This window comes from Numenius arquata, chromosome 13, assembly GCF_964106895.1.
Source record: "Numenius arquata chromosome 13, bNumArq3.hap1.1, whole genome shotgun sequence".
NCBI classification, from domain to species: domain Eukaryota; kingdom Metazoa; phylum Chordata; class Aves; order Charadriiformes; family Scolopacidae; genus Numenius; species Numenius arquata.
The window spans coordinates 10,665,506-10,684,323 of record NC_133588.1 but is presented as its reverse complement, the minus strand read 5'-3'; the positions used below and the strand labels follow the sequence as shown (position 1 = coordinate 10,684,323).

At 66.7% G+C, this 18,818-nt stretch overlaps 2 protein-coding genes across 2 annotated transcripts; both read left to right on the top strand.

Moving 5' to 3' along the window:
* Positions 1 to 2,950: 2,950 nt before the first annotated feature.
* On the top strand, positions 2,951 to 9,220 carry LOC141471585 (B-cadherin-like). Its single transcript, XM_074158174.1, has 15 exons — positions 2,951 to 3,212; positions 5,166 to 5,362; positions 5,447 to 5,566; positions 5,723 to 5,878; positions 5,955 to 6,099; positions 6,238 to 6,413; positions 6,497 to 6,625; positions 6,726 to 6,911; positions 6,986 to 7,230; positions 7,315 to 7,457; positions 7,657 to 7,881; positions 7,978 to 8,196; positions 8,299 to 8,429; positions 8,516 to 8,662; positions 8,768 to 9,220. Exons 1-15 carry the CDS (start codon positions 3,068 to 3,070, stop codon positions 8,978 to 8,980), a joined length of 2,577 nt encoding a protein of 858 aa, XP_074014275.1. The 5' UTR covers positions 2,951 to 3,067; the 3' UTR covers positions 8,981 to 9,220.
* Positions 9,221 to 10,007: 787 nt separating this feature from the next.
* Positions 10,008 to 18,390, top strand: CDH1 (cadherin 1). Its single transcript, XM_074158172.1, has 16 exons — positions 10,008 to 10,067; positions 10,170 to 10,284; positions 14,061 to 14,290; positions 14,400 to 14,531; positions 14,619 to 14,774; positions 14,846 to 14,990; positions 15,122 to 15,294; positions 15,658 to 15,786; positions 15,903 to 16,088; positions 16,181 to 16,425; positions 16,518 to 16,660; positions 16,770 to 16,994; positions 17,243 to 17,464; positions 17,547 to 17,677; positions 17,904 to 18,047; positions 18,178 to 18,390. Exons 1-16 carry the CDS (start codon positions 10,008 to 10,010, stop codon positions 18,388 to 18,390), a joined length of 2,649 nt encoding a protein of 882 aa, XP_074014273.1.
* The last annotated feature ends 428 nt before the right edge of the window (positions 18,391 to 18,818 follow it).

Sequence of the window (18,818 nt, the reverse complement as noted above, 5' to 3'; positions counted from 1 at the left end):
GGAAGGAGGGCTGCAAGCCTGGAGCGTTCCCCGGGACCCGCTCACCCTCCCGGCCCGGTGGTCTGTGGCAGGGGCTGGCCTGGACCCAGGAAGGAAGCAGTCCTGTCCTGGTGTCCCAGCAGCCCCATCCCTGTCACCCTGCCAGCAGCGTCACGTGCGGGCAGACGTTAACCCTGCAAGTGCTCCGGAGCTGCCTGGGGTGGGCAGCTGGGGCGAGCAGCAAGCACGGGGTGAAGGGCAGTGCTGGCCAGGGCCCTTCCCCTCTGGCACCCCCCAGGTTGTACTTGGCGGGGTGGGAGCACGAGCCGGGGGCTGCATCCTGCTGCTCCGGGGCTGCTGCCGGCTGGGCAGATCCAGACTGCCTCTCTGGAGCAGGACCAGCTCTCACTGCCATCCCATCACCGGCTCCGGGCCTCGGCTCCCAGCTGGAGCAGGGATACCGGAGGGGCACAATGGCGAGCAAGGGCACCCGGCTGCTTACCTGGCTCTCCTCCATCCTGCTCAGCCGGGAGCCTGCGGCCGGTGACACCCTGCAAAATGCCATCCCCTGCTCCAGCCGCCCTTCCTGGTGCTGTGGCCTCTCCCCACCAAGCTGGCGAGGCTGGATGCCGCTATCCCGGCGCAGGGCTGCGGCAGAACCGGGCGCTCCTCCCCAGCTGGGCTGAGCCGGCACGGGTGGCTTCCCTATGGGAGGTGCACCCAGGAGCCCCGCCGGCACCCATGCTCTGGCAGCACCACGGCCCTGGGGCTGGTGGACCAGAGCCCGGCGGGATGTTGGGGCACCGGGCCAGGAGAAGCCATGGTGGAGCTGCCATCCCGGCCTCGCCTCCCTCCCTGGAAAGTGCCCGGAGCACATCGGCGCTGTGGTGGCCGGGCACATGGGGGCTGCCAGGAGCAGACAGCGGCTTCACCATGGCCTAACCTGCCTGCCAGGGTGGCACGGGGTGGGCTTGACACCTCAGCTGCACTTTGATGAGGACAGTGGCGGTGGCCTGCAGCCCGTAGCCTTCTAAATCAGCCACCTGGATCTCCATGGTGTATTCGGGGACCACCTGCAGCGAGAGACTGCGTCACTCCCAAACAGGGCTGGGGGTGGCAGGGGGAATGAGGGGCTGTGACCCTGTGATCGGTCTCACCTGGCTCAGCCCCCTCCAGCACAGTGCCGTGGAAAAGCGCCTCAGTGAAGACAGGCGCATTGTCATGCTGGTCTGTCACAGTGATGATGATCTCCATGGGGTCCTCCACAGGCTGCCCGTTGGCTGACACGGCGTGGGAGAAGAGCTGCAAGGGACACCGTTAGCCCACGCGCAGTCCCAGGGACTGTCCCCTCCCCGTCCTGGCCCCCCACTCACGATGTATTTGTCGATCTCCTCCCAGTCCAGGGGCTTCATCACCTCCAGCCACCCTGTCTCCTGCTTGACAGTGAAGACGCCCACGGGGTAGCTGTCTGCCCCCTGCCCTGTGATGCTGTAGAAAACCTTGGTCTCCTTGTCCTTGTTGGATTTGATCTGGGGGCAAGGTGGAGAGGGGGTTAGAGGGGTCCTGTCACTCTGGGGACTCCCCTGTCCTGTGCCCCATCCCTGCAGGGCCACGTACCTGCGTCACCTTCTTGGGGAAGGGCCCCCGATCGTTCTCGGGGCAGTTGATGGGGGGGATGACCCAGTCCCTCTTCTGCCACCGGAGGCCATGGCTGGGCTTTGGGAAGGTCAGCACGTTGGGTGCCCTGTCCTGTGGGACAGAGAGCAGGGCTGAGGGGCTGGGGGGGGGAGGCAGAGCTCTGCCCAGGGGGGCTGCACGGAGTCTGTCCTGCTGTCCCCCTTGCAGATATGCAGCGGCCCCCAGCCCCATCAGGGAGGTCCTACTGGGAGGAGGAGGAGGAGAAGGGCGAAGGTGCAGGGCGACATGTCTCCAGCTGCACTGGCATTCCTCTGGGCACCAGCTGGGGACCTTCCCTGCAGCCAGCCGTGACCTTGGCTGAGTCCTGCCGGGAAAGCTGAGTACCAGCCCATGGGTGCCAGCACGCACGGTGCGGGGGGGGACGAGAGGGACTTGCACAGGGGCCCAGCGCGCAAGATGCTGCTCCAGGCTGGTGGGGATGAGAGACAGAGCCCGGGACTCCAAAAGTTCTCCCAGGGCACTGTCCCACGGCGGCCACAGGACACCCCCACCCCAGCAGGGCTGGGGTGTGCGCACAGCCACACCCTGGGGTCCCGCTTTGCTCCGGGGGGTGCCCCATGCACGCAAAGGCGGGGAGGGGACTCCAGGTGCCCCCCAGCACCCTCTACCAGCAGCCCGATGCACTGCAAGGCACCGAGGACCCCCTAGGGCACGGAGCCCCCCTCGCAGGGTGCTGAGGACCCCGTTAGACCCTCGATGCTCCAACATCCAGTGGGGTGCGACCCCCCAGGCAATGCTCAGGGCTGGCCGGGCCCCCCTAGGGTGCTGGGGAGGGGACAACGCTGCGGCTGGCACCCGATGGGACCCCTCAGTGGGGCCAAACAGCCCGACCGCCCCCGCCAGGGCGAGCTCGGGGGTGCTAGGAGACCCCCCGCCGCAGGATGCCGGGTCCCCGGGCAGGGGATGGGGTTCCCCGGGAGTCCCCAAGAGCCGCAGCCCGGCCGCGGGCAGAGGGACAGGTCGCGCCGGGAGGGGCTCAGTCCCGGCATGAAGCCAGCACCGGGGTCTGAGGAAGCCGCGGTGCGCGGTGCCCGGGTGTACCGAGAAGGTGTCCGGGAGCGCCCGGAGGTACTAGAGGCACCGGGAGAGACGCACGGCGGTACCGGAGGTACCGGGATGCCCGGGCCGTGCCTTCGGAGCCGCGCGGAAGTACGGAGGGAAGAGCAGCGGGGGAACGAGGCGGCGGGGGGGCCGCACGGAAGAACCGGACGGTACCGGGCGGTGCCCGGGGGGTACCCGGGGGGTGCCGGGGGCCGCACTCCGGGGCGGGGCGGGGCGGTACCTGCGCGGCCGCCGCCTCACCTGAAGCGGCGCGTTGCAGCGGGCGGGGCGGGGCGCGGCGGGCGGCGACCGGAGCGGCGGCGGCGGCAGCAGCAGCAGCGGACGGGCCATGCGGGGGCCGCGCTCCGGGCTCTGCCCGCTCCTCTTCATCCTCATCCTCCTCCCGTTCCTGCCGGCGGCCGCCGCGCTCGCAGCCCCACCGGCCCGGCCGTGCGTCCCCCCGGGGCTGCGCCGCGGGCCGCTCCCGGCACCAGGTAACCGGCGCCGTCGGGGCGCGGCTCCACCCGGCCCGACCCCCCGGGATCCCGCGGGATGCGCGGCGGGGCCGGGAACGGGACCGGGACCGGGACCGGGATCGGGATCCGAGCACCGGGCGCCGGTGGGGGTGGCGGGCCGTGCCCCCGGTTGCGGGCTGGGCTGGGGGCGGCGGGGCCCCACCTCGCTGCTGTGTTCGGCCTCCCTCTGCCCCCCGGCTTGTGGGGCTGGCTGTGGGGTTGGGTCCTGGGGTGGAATGTGAGGCCGGCTAATGGCCCTGTGCCACGGGGTCGGTGCTTTTCGGGGGGAGCTGGCACTGCCCAGCATAGTGGGGCTGGTTGGGGTCCCCGGGCTGTGGGGCTGGGCCAAGGGGCGAGCCCTTGCCAGGAAGTGGGGCCAGACTGTGGGGCTGGCCGAGCTCCTGCGTTATAGGGCTGTGCCCTCCCCGGGCTGTGGGACTGGGCCATGGGGCTGGCGGTGCCCAGCCTGCCCGTCTGGCCCCGGTGGGGCCGGTAGCAGCTAATGCCGGCGTCTCTGGTCCAGCCCTGGGGTGCCTGCCGGGGCAGGGCTGGGTCCCTGGCGCCAGGCTGGCGATGGGGCTGGTTGCCCCGGGGCCACCCTTCTCTGGCTGCAGGCAGGAGCATGGTGCCGTGGGCTGCAGAGTCTGTCCAGCCCGGCCCAAGGCTGGGCAAGGGGCTCATTGCCACCGGCTCTTGGCCCACTGCCGGCAGTGCCCCAGGGTTGGGGCACCAAGTGTTGCCTGGGCCTGTTTGACCCGTTCACTCAGTGGTGTCCCAGGTGAGCAGGGCTGCTCGGGAACTGCGGCCAGAGCCAGTGCTCTCCTAATGGCCGCGGAGCACTAAAAGCCCTCCTTGGCAGTAATTGCTCTCACCATGGCAGGAGAGGCCCTGACCTCTGCCTACTTTGGATGCCGCATCCCGCTTCCTTTGGCTGAGCCTGCCGGGCAGCTCCTGCCAGGCTGCCGGGAATGGAGCTGGGTTCTGCCAGGACCCTGCCATGGGCAGGGGCTGGGGTCTGGCCACGATGCTGCAGACCCCCTCTGTGGGCAGCACATGGCCTGGGCGAGCCATCACAGTGCCATGCAGGCTCTGCATGGAGGGACCCCGAGTGCACGGTGGGGTCCGGTCCCCTGAGAGGGACCTGGAGTGAGGCTGTGGACCTGAACCCCACCATGCCACCCAGCCCTTCACTGGGGAGCAGGGCTGGGGGCTTGTCACGGTGGGCGCTGGAGGCTCCTGGTGCCCCGGTGCCGCTTGGTGGTGTGGCTGGGCCCCTTCCAGCCCCATTAATGTCCCTTATCACTGCCATCGCGGCTGGGAGGGGTCCCCGGCGCTGCCCTCCAGGCATGGCTGTTGTTGCTGTGCCCTTGGGCAAGGGGCTCCGCCATTGCCCTGGGGCTTGCTCTCCACCCGGTGTAGGGCAGCCATAGGGCACAGCTCTCCTTACCCTGCTCCACATCTCCCCACACTCCCACAGTCCCTGCTCCCCCATCCCCTCCTGGCTGCTCAGCCCAGGCGGCCTCTCGCCGCCGCCGGAGCTGGCTTAGTTTTGCTAATCCCCTAATCCTGCCGCCCGGCCGGGAGTGCAGGGGCCTGGGCCGTATCCAGCGAGGGGGATGCAGCGTGACCCTGGGTGAGGGAGGATCGTGCTGTGCCCCATGTGCTGGCCATGGGGGGCTGGGAGCCCCCAGGGGGGTGACACACCGGGTGGGAGGCTGGGGCAGGGCTCTGCCTGCCCAGGAATTTCCCGTCATCTGTGAAACAAAGCCGAAACCTCCGCCACTCCTGTGCCGCTCCCGGCATCCCCTCCCTGATCCGCCTGAGGAGGCTGGGGGGGTGCGGGGTCCTGGGGCTGCTGGCAGGGAGGGGGGGGTGAGGGGTGATCAGGGACAGGTTTCCCCCCAGCCACTCTTGCCCCCTGCCCTCTCGCAGCGAGCTCCGGAGGCTGCGTGGGGCCCTATGGGACTGAGGAGCCTGACATCGGCGGGCAGGAGGATGGAGGCCCCCTGCGGCTGCTGGGGGTGGGCAGGGTGCTCGCCTTCCCCCCCCGGGATGCCGTCCCACTCCAGGATGATGCCGGTCAGCCAGACCCTGTCCCACTCCCCATGCGGAGCAGGCGCTCCCCCCAGGTAATGCTCCCAGCTGCCCCCGCCCCCCCCCATCCCCTGACCCTTTGGCCAGCTGTGCCTTCACCTGTCCCCCCCATCCTGCAGGAGCTCCCCAAGGCACCTGGGGCTCACGATGCTCCCAGGAGGCGGAAGAGGGACTGGGTGATCCCCCCCATCAAGGTTCCTGAAAATGAGAGGGGCCCCTTCCCCAAAAAGCTGGTTCAGGTATGGGGGGGTTGGGCTGGGTGGGGGCTGAGTACGGCTGTGCATGTCAAGGGCAGGAGCGACGCTGGTGGTGGCCATCCCCCCTGCATCAGGGCAGGGTGCGATGCTGCTGGGCGGGGGCAGGCACTGACCCTCTCTCCCCATGTTTCCTCCCAGATCAAATCCAACCGGGACAGAGACACCAAGATCTTCTACAGCATCACGGGACAGGGGGCGGATGCCCCCCCTGAGGGCGTCTTCACCATCGAGAAGGAGTCAGGTTGGATGAAGGTGACGCAGCCGCTGGACCGGGAGCACATCGACAAGTACCACGTAGGTCCCTGCCGGGGGGTGCTGCAGGGTGCCAGCGTGCTGAGCCGGTCCCCCTGCTCACCCCTCCGCCCCACAGCTCTTCTCCCATGCCGTGTCCGAGAACGGCAAACCGGTGGAGGAGCCGATGGAGATCATAGTCACAGTGACGGACCAGAACGACAACAAGCCCCAGTTCACGCAGGAGGTCTTCAGGGGCTCCGTACCAGAGGGAGCTTTGCCAGGTAGGACCCTGTGCCACAGGGAAGCTCTGCCTCCTGCCGGCCACATCCCTTGGCAAGAGCCCTGGGACCATTCCCATGGGGGACGTGGGTGCCCTGGTCCCACCACCACCTCACTGACCAGAATATCCCTGTTCCCAGGCACCTCCGTGATGCAGGTGACTGCCACAGATGCGGATGATGCAGTGGATTCCTATAACGGCGTCATCGCCTACTCCATCCTCAGCCAGGAACCACGGGAGCCCCATCCCCACATGTTCACCGTCAACAGGGCCACCGGCACCCTCAGCGTCATCGCCAGTGGCCTCGACCGGGAGGTGGGCTCTGTGGCACTGCGGGGTGGGTAGCCCTGGTCATGGGCAGGGGCCTGACGGGGTGTCTGTCTGTCTGTTCACCACAGCGCGTGCGGGAATACACGCTGACCGTGCAGGCGGCCGACCTGGACGGTGAGGGGCTCACCACCACAGCGCTGGCAGTGATTGAGATCGCAGATGTCAATGACAACGCCCCCGAGTTCGACCCCAAAATGGTAACGTGGGGCCTTCCCCACCATGGGACCCTCTCTCCATGGGCCGGGGCTGGGCCAGTGCCCGCTGTGCTGCGGCTCTAATGGTGTCCCACACCTGCAGTACGAGGCGGCCGTGCTGGAGAATGAGGCCGGGCGGGAGGTGGCCCGGCTGGCCGCCACTGACCTGGACGAGCCGAGCACGCCAGCATGGCGAGCTGTCTACTCCATCCTGCGTGGCAACGAGGGAGGCGCTTTCGTCATCACCACTGACCCCATCAGCAATGAGGGTGTCCTCCGCACCGCCAAGGTGTGTGTCCCCTGATGTGTCCCCTCCCCTTGCTGCCCGTGATGGGGTGCTGCCCATGCCCTTCCCTCTCCCAGGGTCTGGACTACGAGGCCAAGAAGCAGTTCGTGCTCCACGTGGCTGTGACCAATGAGGCCCCCTTCGCCGTGAAGCTGCCGACGGCCACTGCCACCGTGACAGTCAAGGTGGAGGACGTCAACGAGGCGCCCATCTTTGACCCGCTGGTGCAGCTTGCCCAGGTGCCAGAGGATGTGCCACCAGGGCAGACCCTCACCTCCTGCACAGCCCAGGACCCCGACAAGGCCCAGGGGCAGAGGATCAAGTGAGTGAGAGAGGGGTTGGGGTCGGGGTCTGGGGGGGTCCCCAACACCCCCCCGCCATGGGACTAGCTCCCCTCTGCCCCCAGGTACCTGGTGGGGCATGACCCGGCGGGCTGGCTGGCCGTACACCCCGAGAACGGCCTCGTGACGGCACGGGACCACCTGGACCGTGAGTCCCCCTTCATCAAGAACAGCACCTACACCGCCGTGCTGCTGGCTGTGGACGATGGTGAGAGCTGTGATGAAAGGGGCCCTTGTTCCCTCGTCCCGCGTGAGGGACATGTGCTGCCATCACCAGGAACCACAGGCTGGCTTTGGCACAGATCAGTGCCGGGGGCTGCCTGTCCCCACCGCTGCTTGGGACACCCCTGTCCCCATGAGGATCCTGGTTTTGGGGATCCCTCCTCCAGCATCACTCCTCCCTGCAGGCTTGCCACCCGCCACAGGCACCGGCACCCTGCTCCTCACCCTGCTCGATGTGAACGATAACGGGCCCGAGGCCGAACCCCGGGACATCATTGTCTGCAACCGCAGCCCCCAGCCCCAAGTCCTCACCGTCACCGACAGGGACCTGCCCCCCAACACCGGCCCCTTCCGCGCTGAGCTCATCCACGGCTCGGGGGACAGCTGGGCCGTGGAGGTCAGCGACAAAGGTAACACCAGGGGATGCTCAGCATGGTGGGCTTGAGCGGTGGTGGCAATACCAGTGCATGTCACCATGGGTCACCCGTGGTGCTGGTCTTGTGCAGATGACACTGTCACCCTGCGGCTGGTGGCACCGCTGGAGCCGGACCAGTACAGCATCAACCTGCGGCTCCTTGACCGGCCGGGCAAAGCCCAGCTCACCGTCATCACCGCGCGGGTCTGTGACTGTGAGGGGCCAGTGCAGAGCTGTCCCCAGAGATCCCAGCCTGCCACCGGCCTGCCCTTCGTCCTCGCCGCCCTGGGTGCCCTCCTGGCCTTGCTGCGTGAGTGGGGGGTCCTGGGGCTCCTGGTGCTGTGGGGCTGCACCTCCCCGTGGAGCAGAGGGGGGGGGGACACATCCTTGCTGATGCCTCTGCTCCCCCCAGTCATCTTGCTGCTGCTGCTGCTCTTCATGAGGAGGAGGAAGGTGACGAAGGAGCCATTGCTGCTGCCCGAGGATGACACGCGGGACAATGTCTTTTACTATGGGGAGGAGGGCGGCGGGGAGGAGGACCAGGTGAGTGTCCTGGGAGGCTGGGGGGGAGCTGGAGCAAATGCGTGTTTTCTGACCCTGTCCCTCTCCATTGTGTCTCCCCCCACCAGGACTACGACCTGCGGCAGCTGCACCGGGGCCTGGATGCCCGCCCAGAGGTGCTGCTCCGCAACGACGTGGCCCCCACCCTCCTGCCAGCCCCCCAGTACCGGCCCCGGCCTGCCAACCCCGATGACATCGGCACCTTTATCGAGGAGGTGAGCCCCAGACCCCCATCCATAGAAGCACCATTGGGGTGCCACCCAGCCAGAGGTGTCCCCAGCCCCCCAGGGGACAGGTGCTGACTCCTCTTGCCCCCCCAGAACCTGAAGGCAGCCGACACAGATCCCACGGCTCCCCCTTACGACTCCCTGCTGGTGTTCGACTACGAGGGCAGCGGCTCGGAGGCCACCTCGCTCAGCTCCCTCAACTCCTCTGCCTCCGACTGTGACCAGGACTACGACTACCTCAACGAGTGGGGCAGCCGCTTCAAGAAGCTGGCGGACCTCTATGGTGGTGGGGAGGAGGAGGATTAGGACACCCCCGGCCCTGCTGTCCCCCCCATGCTCCACGCCTTACCGCTGCCTGTGCCTTGGGGCTGCCCCCTCCTGCCGTGCCCCCCCTACCTTGGCGGCAGCCCCCTCACCTCCCTCTCCTGTATTTTTCTTGGTTAATCCTTTTTTTTTTTTTTAAAATGTATGAAATAAAGGTAGTGTGATGCTATGGAAGAGGTGAGGGGGAGCTGGTGTAAGTTTTAATAAAGAATGTGGTTTTTTTAGATGCTCCAGCCTCAGTGTGGCTTTGTGCCCTGGGAAAGGTCCCTGGGGAGTTGCTGCCCACCGCAGGGTTTGGTGCTGACCCCAGCCTCATTGCGGCTACCCCCTTATTCCCCCCCGCCACGTCCCCATTGCCCACTGCAGCACCAGGCTGCTCCCTGCCCTGCGTAATACCCACAGGCATGGCTGCAGCATCACCCATACCGGGGGCAGTGCCCATTACACCCTGGCAGCAGGGGCTCCCCTGGGGTCCTGGGATGACCCCAGCCCCGGTTGCTTCCCACTGGCTCCGTGCTCAGCCCTGGATGGACTCTGACCCTCACCAGAGCCCTGGGAGCTGTGGGGGTGGTGGGTGGTACCGGGGCTCCTTGAGGGTTTCTCCGTGCCGTGGGGTCACCCCAGCTTTGCTGTGATGGGGAGGGATGAAGGGAGGGATGCTGGAGGCGACGGGGGCTGCAGCATCCCGGGGGGGTCTGTAAGTGCCCCCCGGCTCTTGCCACCCCCCGAAGCTCCCACGGCCCTGGACGGGTACCCACGGAGATCCCGCGCCCCCGGGGCTGGGGCCGAGGTACCGGGGGTACCTAGGGCCGGGGCCGGTGGCGGGCGGGGCGGCACCGCCTCCCGTCGGGGCGGGACGGGACGGGACGGGACGGGACCGGACGGGGCGGGGCGGTTCCCCCGTGGGGAGCCGCCACCTGCGGGGCGGGAGCGAGACCGGACGCACCTGCGGCTCCGCGGCGGCAGCGCCCCGATTCCTTCGGCACCGCAGCGGCACCGGCAGCCAGCTATGGGGCGGCGGTGGGGCTGCCCGAACCTGCTCTGCCTCTTCCTCCTTCTCCTGCTCCAGGTGAGGGACGGGGCGGTGGGACCCTGCCTGGGACACTGGGCCCTTGGGACCCTGCCCGCGACCATGGGACCCAGCCCGGGACTGACCCCTCTCTCTGGGCAGGCTGGACACCGGCTGTGCGAGCAGGCAGTGCCATGCCAGCCCGGATTCACGGCGGAGACCTTCACCCTCACCACGCCGCGGGACAGCGTGGCGGCAGGACGGGCGCTGGGACGAGGTAAGGTGGGGAGCCGTGGGGACGGGATGGTTGCGTGGCCCTCGAGTTGGCAATGGGGGACAAAGCCGTGGCTCTGTGCCCGTGGGGTGCTTGGGGTGGCATTGGGGACGTTCTCTGCTGGCTCTGTGGGTGGCCGTGGGGACAGAGCCATGGGGACGGTGCCATGGCGGTGGGGACGGTGCCATGGCGGTGGGGACGGTGCCATGGCAGTGGGGACGGTGCCATGGCGGTGGGGACAGGCTCGGTGCACACCATTGCAGGTTGGGGTCAGAGCCATGGCTGTGTGTCTGTGGATGGCGGTGGGGCCGTCCTGAAGGGCCGGTGCAGTGCAGGCACCGGTGCCCCCATGACGGGGGGACGGCGTCGCGGCGCGGGGGCAGTGGATGCCTCTCCCCGGGGTGCGCCGGCGCGGGCGGCGCTGACTCAGGCGGTGCAGACCTGTTGGGACCGGCAGGCTGGGGCGTGGGGCCGCGCAGGCGCCCGTCCTTCCCTGTGCCTTGCCCGCCCATGGGGTCCCGGCACCCGGGGTTCGTGTGGTTTGTTGAACCCCTTTTATAGCCATGGAGACGAGCCCCCAGCGTGACCTCGGTGGTGTCTCACCGTGCCGGCATGAGAGCCCCATCCTGGTGTGGTGGGTGCTGGCACTGAGCCCTCTCCGCATGGCCATGGCGAGGGGAACCCACCGCCACTTTGGGGTGCCCCGCACCCCCCCCAGTCCCCGGGTGCTGGGGGGGCTGTGCAGTGGCTGGGTGCAGGCTCCTGGGGCAGCGCTTGGCCCGTCGCTGTTGCCATCTGCACCGGTTAATGGCTGACGGTGGTGCTGGCACCACGGTTTGCTGGGGGTGGCTGGAGCAGGTGCGGGCCAAGGGGTGCAGGGCACCAAGTGCCGCAGTGGGGTCTCCCAACCCGCCCCAGCTCGGGAAGGGCTTCACCCCGGCTGCAGGTATCAAGCCAGGAGCTGGACCCTGCCCCACACCTCAGGAATTGCTGTTCGTTAGCTTTCTGGTTGATCATTAACGAAGCAGCCTAGGTGCAGCAGCCTGTGTCCATTAGGGCCGTGCTTGATAGCAGGGTGACGGGCAGCCCCGTGTCCTTGGCGCCTCCCTGCTGCACAGGTCTGGTTGCTGGAAATCACCGTCTCACACCAGCACTTCCAGTTTCGGGTCACAGACGGATACGGGGTGTGGGAGGAAGGGAAAGGGACAGTCATCGCTGTCTGTCCCTATGGGCTGTGTGCCAGGCTGGTGATGCCCCGCCATGCGGGTGGACGAGCATGGTGGGCACTCGGCGATGCTGGCCCCCACACCACACCAAAGCCAGGCTGTGGCTGACGAGCCAGCCTGTAATTAGGCTGCTTGATTGAGAGCGGTGTTTTCCCTCCCAACAGGTCCGGACAGGCCCCGTACAGCACCTGGGCTGGGGAGGCAAACACCTGCGTGGGGGCTGCGGCATCCCTGGGGCTGGGATGGGATGGCTGGCCCCTGGCCCTTGGGGGGACACGAAGGGGGCTTGTATGTTCCCCCGTCAACCCTGGGTAGGGGAACCTCGAGAGTCTGAGGTCACGGTGAAACTCGGGTGACGTCAGCGGGTGTGCCGGCGGGACATGCCACTCGCCAGCACCTTTGCCCCGGCTGCCCGCGGGCTGACGTGAGCCCCCCCCCCCCCCCGCCACCACCGCCACCAGCTTCCGCCCCGGCACGGCCACGCTTGCACAACCCACGCAGAGCGGTCACTGCCAGGGTGGTGGCAGCTGAGGTGGTGGCACCCAGCTCTGCCCATGAGTCAGCCTGTGCCCAGCCCCGGCGAGACACTGTGGGATGGAGGGACTGCCCTGGTCCCCATCCCAATGAGGGGTCTCATCCCCCTGCCCTGGCCAACAGCCTGGTAATGCAGTGGGGTCTGGCTGTCCCAGCACCCCATGGATGGTGGTGGGGGTTGGGAAAGGGGAGATCCCCCTTGAGGGACCCCCTCCCAGTTCTCCTCACCTCCCGCTCCACCACTCCTGGAGAGGAGAGGGGCCCCCTGGCTCCGAGCCCCATGAGGGGAGGGCTGGAGACTGCGTTCCTTCAACTGAGGAGCTGGAAAAACAGGTTGTGCACAGCTGGGTGGAGAGGGGGAGAGTGGGCGCTGAGCACCGAGCGCTCATTGCACCCAGCGTGGGGCTGGGGGCTGAGCACTGCCCACTCGCTGCACCCATCCATCACGGTGCCAGTTCCCGGGTGCCGAGCGCTGTGGCTGCGCCCATGGGTGCCGGGGTGCCTCTCCCCACTGCAGCAGCGCCCGGCCTGCCCTGGCACGCTCCTGCCCAGCCGGCCCCACCGGCTCCCCAAACCCACAGCCTTTGCCCGGGGTCCTGCCACGGGGTCGGGCTGGGCTGGCACCGTGCTGGCAGGTCATGCCGGGCTGGGTCAGGGACACCATGGCGGGCAGAGGGGCAGCTCCCAGTCCAGGGCTCGGCTATCGCTCCCCACCTGCCTCCATCCCGCCGCCACCTCCGAATTCCTGGGCTGCACACAGGCTGACGTAACCCTACGGGGCAGCGGAACCAGCGGCGGCAGTGGCCTTGTGCCAGGTGTTCAGGGATCCTGCGCTGCCTCCCACCACCGGGCACGTCGCCTTCCCGTGGCACAGCCCCGGCACCCGCTCCGCGTGGTGGGGATCACACCAGGGCTGATGGTGGCTGCGCTGGTGGGGACTCCATCCTGGGTGCTGCTGGCTCAAACAAACCATCTCCCAGACAAAGGGTGTTTGTTTGGGAGCTCCCGGCAGCACAGCCCTAGCTCATGTGATGCCTGCTGACCGCCATGGTGCCACTCGGAGCTTCCCCCCGGGCTGGCGGTGGCCCCTGCACACCGATCCCGGCTTGTACCACACCCCAGCAGTGTGTCAGGCTGGTGACACCAGGACGTCTGCCCTGGTCTGTGGTGGGTGCCTGCTGTGCCTGGGCAGGGTGGGTTGGTGTCCCCCTCCTTCAGCCTGGGCTGTCCCTGCTGCAGATGTGTGACTGTGGTCTCTGGCTGTGCGGGGGCTCAGGGATACCCATGGGTCCCCAGCCACTGGGGCACCGTAAGGCACTGGCCTGCAGTGCCCTGTGGATCAGCCCTGCCAGCCCCCAGGACCCTCCCAGCTAGGGGACTGGGTGCCAGCACAGGTGAGCGGGTGCTACCCTTGTTTTTATTTGAAACGCAGCCAGAGCAGCAGCACCCTCTGCCCATGGGCATGGCGGTAGTGACGTGCCACACATAGGGACACGCTGTGGCACAAGGATGCACCGTGCATGGGGATGTGCCACATGGCAGGGATGTGCCGTGTGTGGGGATGCGATGTGCACGGTGCTGTGCGCAGGGATGTGCCGTACACGGTGCTATAGACAGGGGTGTGCCACACACAGCAGGGACCCGCTGTGCTGAGGGCCATTTGCCCCGTTGCCACAGGTCAGCAGGGATTCCGTGGCACGGCAGGTCGTGCCGTGCCCGGTCCCACACCAAAGCCACGGCAGGGATGCATCGTGCGTTGTGCCGCACACCCTGCCCATGCCGGGATCCCAGCAGGGCATGTGGCACCGTGCGTCGTGCATCCACACTGCGCCTGCGACCCCATGGTCCCCCTGGGACTCTGAGCTGTGGCTGCACTGCGTGTGCCCACCTTACACTGCCCTGTGCCTTCCTGCCCTGCCGGCTGCCTGTCCCACGGTGCCTGGTCGCCTGCCCTGCCCTCGCTGGCTCCCCCCTGGGCAGCGCTGGGGGCCCCTGACCACTTGCTCTCCCTGTCCCCAGTCAGCTTTGCGGAGTGCGGTGAGCCCCGGCGTGCCGCCTACCTCTCCGATGACACACGCTTCAAGGTGAGCAGGGATGGCGTTGTCTCCACAACCCGGCCCCTGCAGCTCCAGCGGCAGGAGATCAGCTTCTCTGTCCACACCTGGGATGCCACAGGCAAGAAGCATTCCGCCAGGGTGACCCTGCGCAGGCAGTTGCACCATCGCAACCACCGCCACCACCAGCAGCAGGTAAAGTGCAGCCCTTCTCCCCGGGGTCATCGCAGCCCCTCTCCCCGGGGCAGAGCGTGCAGAAGGCTCAGAAAGGGGCTGGCACCAAGCCAAGCTGCTCTCCCTGTAGGATGCGGCACCCAACGTGCTGACCTTCCCAAAACCCAGCCATAGCCTCCGGCGGCAGAAGAGGGACTGGGTCATCCCCCCCATCAACTGCCCCGAGAACGATCGGGGCCCCTTCCCCAAGAAGGTGGTGCAGGTACGTGGCCCTGCGGGGACGGGGAACAGGACAGGGGAGTCCCCAGAGTGACAGGACCCCTCTAACCCCCCTTCCCCTTGCCCCCAGATCAAATCCAACAAGGACAAGGAGACCAAGGTTTTCTACAGCATCACGGGGCAGGGGGCAGACAGCTACCCCGTGGGTGTCTTCACCATTGAGCGGGAGACAGGGTGGCTGGAGGTGACGAAGCCACTGGACCGGGAGGAGATCGACAAATACATCGTGAGTGGGGGGCCAGGATGGGGAGGGGACAGTCCCCGGGACTATGCGTGGGCTGATGGTGTCCCTCGCAGCTCTTCTCCCACGCCGTGTCAGCCAACGGGCAGCCTGTGGAGGACCCCATGGAGATCATCATCACTGTGACGGACCAGAATGACAACCGGCCTGTCTTCACCAAGCAAGTCTTCATCGGTTACATCGAGGAGAACGCGAAGCCGGGTATGTGGGGGACCAGCTTGCCGGGGGCCCCGCAGCTGGGACCATGCAGAGCCCTGAGCCAGAGCTGTGCCTGGGTATCCATAGGGTTTTGTACCATGAGTAAGATCTTCCCTGCTTGTCCCTGTCCCCAGGCACGTCCGTGATGACCGTGAATGCCACGGATGCAGATGATGCCATTAGTATGAACAACGGCATCATTGGCTACTCCATCCTCAGCGAGGAGCCCAAGAGTGCACAACGGATGTTCACCATCGACCCAGTGAAGGGCATCATCAGTGTCATCGGCACAGGGCTGGACAGGGAGGTGGGTCCTTGCTGCGTCCTGGGGGACCATGTGGCAGCTCCACAGTGGGACTGGCCGTGGGGAGCCAGGGATGCTGGAGCCCCAGGGTCCACCCAGTTCGGGGATTTGCCATCTCTGGGTCACTGTCCCCTGCTTTGGTGGGGTGTGCAGCCCCAAGCCCATTGGGGATCTGTGCAAGGACCCCCAGCCCTGCCAAGCTCTGGGAGTGGATGGACTGCTAGCCCTTTGGGTGGGCAGCAGGGACATCAGCAAGGGTCTGTGCCAGCAGTGAACGCTGGCTGGAGAAGGTGGAAGAGCAGGCAGGTGATGGCCCTGGAACATGCCAGACCCTGTCCCTACCCTAAAGACAGTGATTTCTTGCAGACCACTCCCAACTACACGCTGATCATCCAGGCTGCGGACCAGGAGGGCACTGGCCTGACCAACACTGCCACTGCCATCGTGGAAGTCACTGACGCTAATGACAACCCTCCCGTCTTCGACCCCACCATGGTATCCAAGCCACCTCCCGCAAGCCACTGCCCTCACTGGGCCACTGTGGCACGAGCCCCCACACCTCGGGGTGCCCGGGACCATGTGGGTGACTGTCCCCATCCCATCTCTTGCAGTACGAGGGGACAGTGAATGAGAATGAGGTGGGGGTGGTGGTGACCCAGCTGCACGTGACAGACAAGGACATGCAGGGCTCCCCTGCCTGGCAAGCTGTCTACCGCATCAAAAACGGGGACCCGGATGGTGACTTCACCATCACCACTGACCCCAAAACCAACAATGGCATCCTGAAAACTACCAAGGTGGGTCCTACTACCACACAGCTATGCCGGTACCGGCTGCCTCCCCACCAGCTCCAGCACTACCCTGGCTCCTCTCTCCTGCTCTCCCCCAGGGCCTGGATTACGAGACCAGGAGCCGGTACAATCTTGTGGTGACGGTGGAGAATGCCGTCCCCTTCACCGTGTCCCTGCCGCTCTCCACGGCCAGTGTCCTGGTGGTGGTCGGAGACGTGAATGAAGCTCCCATCTTCGTGCCCCCAGTCAAGAAGGTGGAGGTGATGGAGGACCTGCCACAGGGGCACCAGGTCACCTCCTACACGGCCCAGGACCCAGACAAGGATCAGAGGCAGAGAATCACGTGAGTGGGGGGGCAGTGGTGGGGGGGCTGTGCTGGGGTGCCTGTTGTGCCACATGCCTCATGCTCCCCTGCTGACCGCTCGCTTGCCCCAGGTACCGCATGGGCAGTGACCCTGCGGGGTGGCTGGCCATCGATCCCGAGAACGGCATCGTCACAGCGACCCAGCCGCTGGACCGGGAGTCAGTGCACGCCATCAACAGCACCTACAAGGCCATCGTCCTGGCTGTGGACAATGGTGAGGAGCGCCCTGCCTTGCCCTTTGGGAATGCGCTGCTGCTGTCTCCCCTGGGCTGGGGTGTCTGGGACCTCTTCCCCAGGCACCTTGCTAACCCCCGGCCCCACAGGGTCACCGGATGCCACCGGCACGGGGACGCTGCTCCTCCTCCTCCAGGACGTGAATGACAACGGGCCCATGCCAGAGCCCCGGATCTTCGACATCTGCAGCCGGCAGCCTGAGGAGCAGACACTCAACATAGTCGACAAGGACCTGCCCCCCAACACCTACCCTTTCCACGCAGCGCTGGAACACGGCTCTGGCACCAACTGGACCGTCAGGGTGACCGGACAAGGTAGGAGCAACCTGGTCTGTCCTGATCACCCACCCTCACTGTGGGGTGCTGGGGAGATGCCAAGTGATGCCCAGATCCCAGCACCCCTGGTTCTCTGCACTCCCCTGAGCGCTGTGGGTGCCAGCCCCCGCAATGGGCACTGGGTGGGGGAACTGCCACATGGCAAAGCCCCGCATCGGTGCCAAGGGTGTCCCCAAAAGGGGGATCCGGGACCCATCTGTGAGTCCAACCCCTCTCTCTGCTGCAAGACCTGCTGGTGCTGAAACTGACGAAGGAGCTGGAGCCAGGGGAGTACAGCATCTTCCTGAAGCTGACAGACGGACAGGGCAAGGCGCAGGTGACGCCAGTCAAAGCTCAGGTGTGCGACTGCGAGGGGCCAGCCAAAAACTGCGAGCGGCGAGCATACGTCGCCGCTGGCCTGGGCGTCCCTGCTATCCTGGGCATCCTGGGGGGCATCCTGGCGCTGCTGAGTGAGTACTGTGGGATGGGGACAGGACGGGGATGGAGCCACCCTTGCCCTGCCACCCTGACACCAGTGCCCTCTGCTCACAGTTCTGCTGCTGCTGCTGCTGCTCTTCGCCAGGCGGAGGACGGTGGTGAAGGAGCCGCTGCTCCCACTCGAGGACGACATGCGGGACAATGTATACCACTACGACGAGGAGGGTGGTGGTGAGGAGGACCAGGTGGGACACCTGTGCCAGGCCGGACCCTGCCTGCGGGGTCCCTGTGGCACCCTCTCTGTGGCGGGTGGTGGCCTTGCTCCCCAAGTCATGATGGATTCTCGGGGTGCACAAGGCTGCTATAGACACCCCTGTGGTCACTGGTGCCTGTGGTGCCCTGGGTCCCAGCACAGTGAGGCCCTTGGCATCCCTTGAGCATCATCTCCTCATGTCCCCCCCCCAACACCAGGACTATGACCTGAGCCAGCTGCACCGGGGCCTGGATGCCCGCCCGGAGGTGATCCGCAATGATGTGGCCCCCCCACTGATGGCTGCCCCCCAGTACCGACCCCGGCCCGCCAACCCCGATGAGATTGGAAACTTCATCGACGAGGTGAGCCTTGACCCCACGTGGTACTCTGGGGGTGGAGCCCCCATCCATGCAGGCACCATTGGGGTGCCACCCAGCCAGCGGTGTCCCCAGCCCCCCAGGGGACGAGTGCTGACTCCTCTTGCCCCCCCAGAACCTGAAGGCAGCCGACACAGATCCCACGGCTCCCCCTTACGACTCCCTGCTGGTGTTCGACTACGAGGGCAGCGGCTCGGAGGCCACCTCGCTCAGCTCCCTCAACTCCTCTGCCTCCGACTGCGACCAGGACTACGACTACCTCAACGAGTGGGGCAGCCGCTTCAAGAAGCTGGCGGACCTCTATGGTGGTGGGGAGGAGGAGGATTAGGACCTCCTTGGCCCTAGCCCAGCCGGCAGCCACCCGGCGCAGGCAGCTCACCTCATTTCACCCCACTGCACTCGCGTCGGTCTCTGCCTGTTGAGCGGGCAAACAGCACCCCTCCAACACCCCCTCAACCCTGTGTCCACATCCCCCTCGGTCATGCAGTGGAAGCATGGGGTCACATGGGCTTGGGGGTGTTTTTTGGGGAGACTTTGTGTTTCCCAGCACCCCTCGTCTGGCCCCCGAATGGGCACCCCCGTTTGGTACGTTCCCCATCTTGGAGCTGAGGCTGCACGGGTCAGGATCAGCTCCTCTTCCCTAGCGGGGAGAGTCCTCCACCACCTCCCTGCCTTTGCTGTGAGGGGAAAAATGGTTTCTCTGGCGCTCTCCAAAATACCTCCTGACCTGGCACCGGAGAAGCAGGGCGGCCCCAG

Excerpts from the sequence above, each read along its gene's own strand:
- LOC141471585 (XM_074158174.1), top strand. The coding sequence starts at position 3,068 with ATGCGGGGGCCGCGCTCCGGGCTCTGCCCGCTCCTCTTCATCCTCATC. Across the intron at positions 5,567-5,722 it reads TCCCCAAAAAGCTGGTTCAG|ATCAAATCCAACCGGGACAG; the intron begins GTATGGGGGGGT and ends GTTTCCTCCCAG. Across the intron at positions 6,414-6,496 it reads CCAGTGGCCTCGACCGGGAG|CGCGTGCGGGAATACACGCT; the intron begins GTGGGCTCTGTG and ends TGTTCACCACAG.
- CDH1 (XM_074158172.1), top strand. The coding sequence starts at position 10,008 with ATGGGGCGGCGGTGGGGCTGCCCGAACCTGCTCTGCCTCTTCCTCCTT. Across the intron at positions 14,532-14,618 it reads TCCCCAAGAAGGTGGTGCAG|ATCAAATCCAACAAGGACAA; the intron begins GTACGTGGCCCT and ends CCTTGCCCCCAG. Across the intron at positions 16,426-16,517 it reads GATCAGAGGCAGAGAATCAC|GTACCGCATGGGCAGTGACC; the intron begins GTGAGTGGGGGG and ends CGCTTGCCCCAG.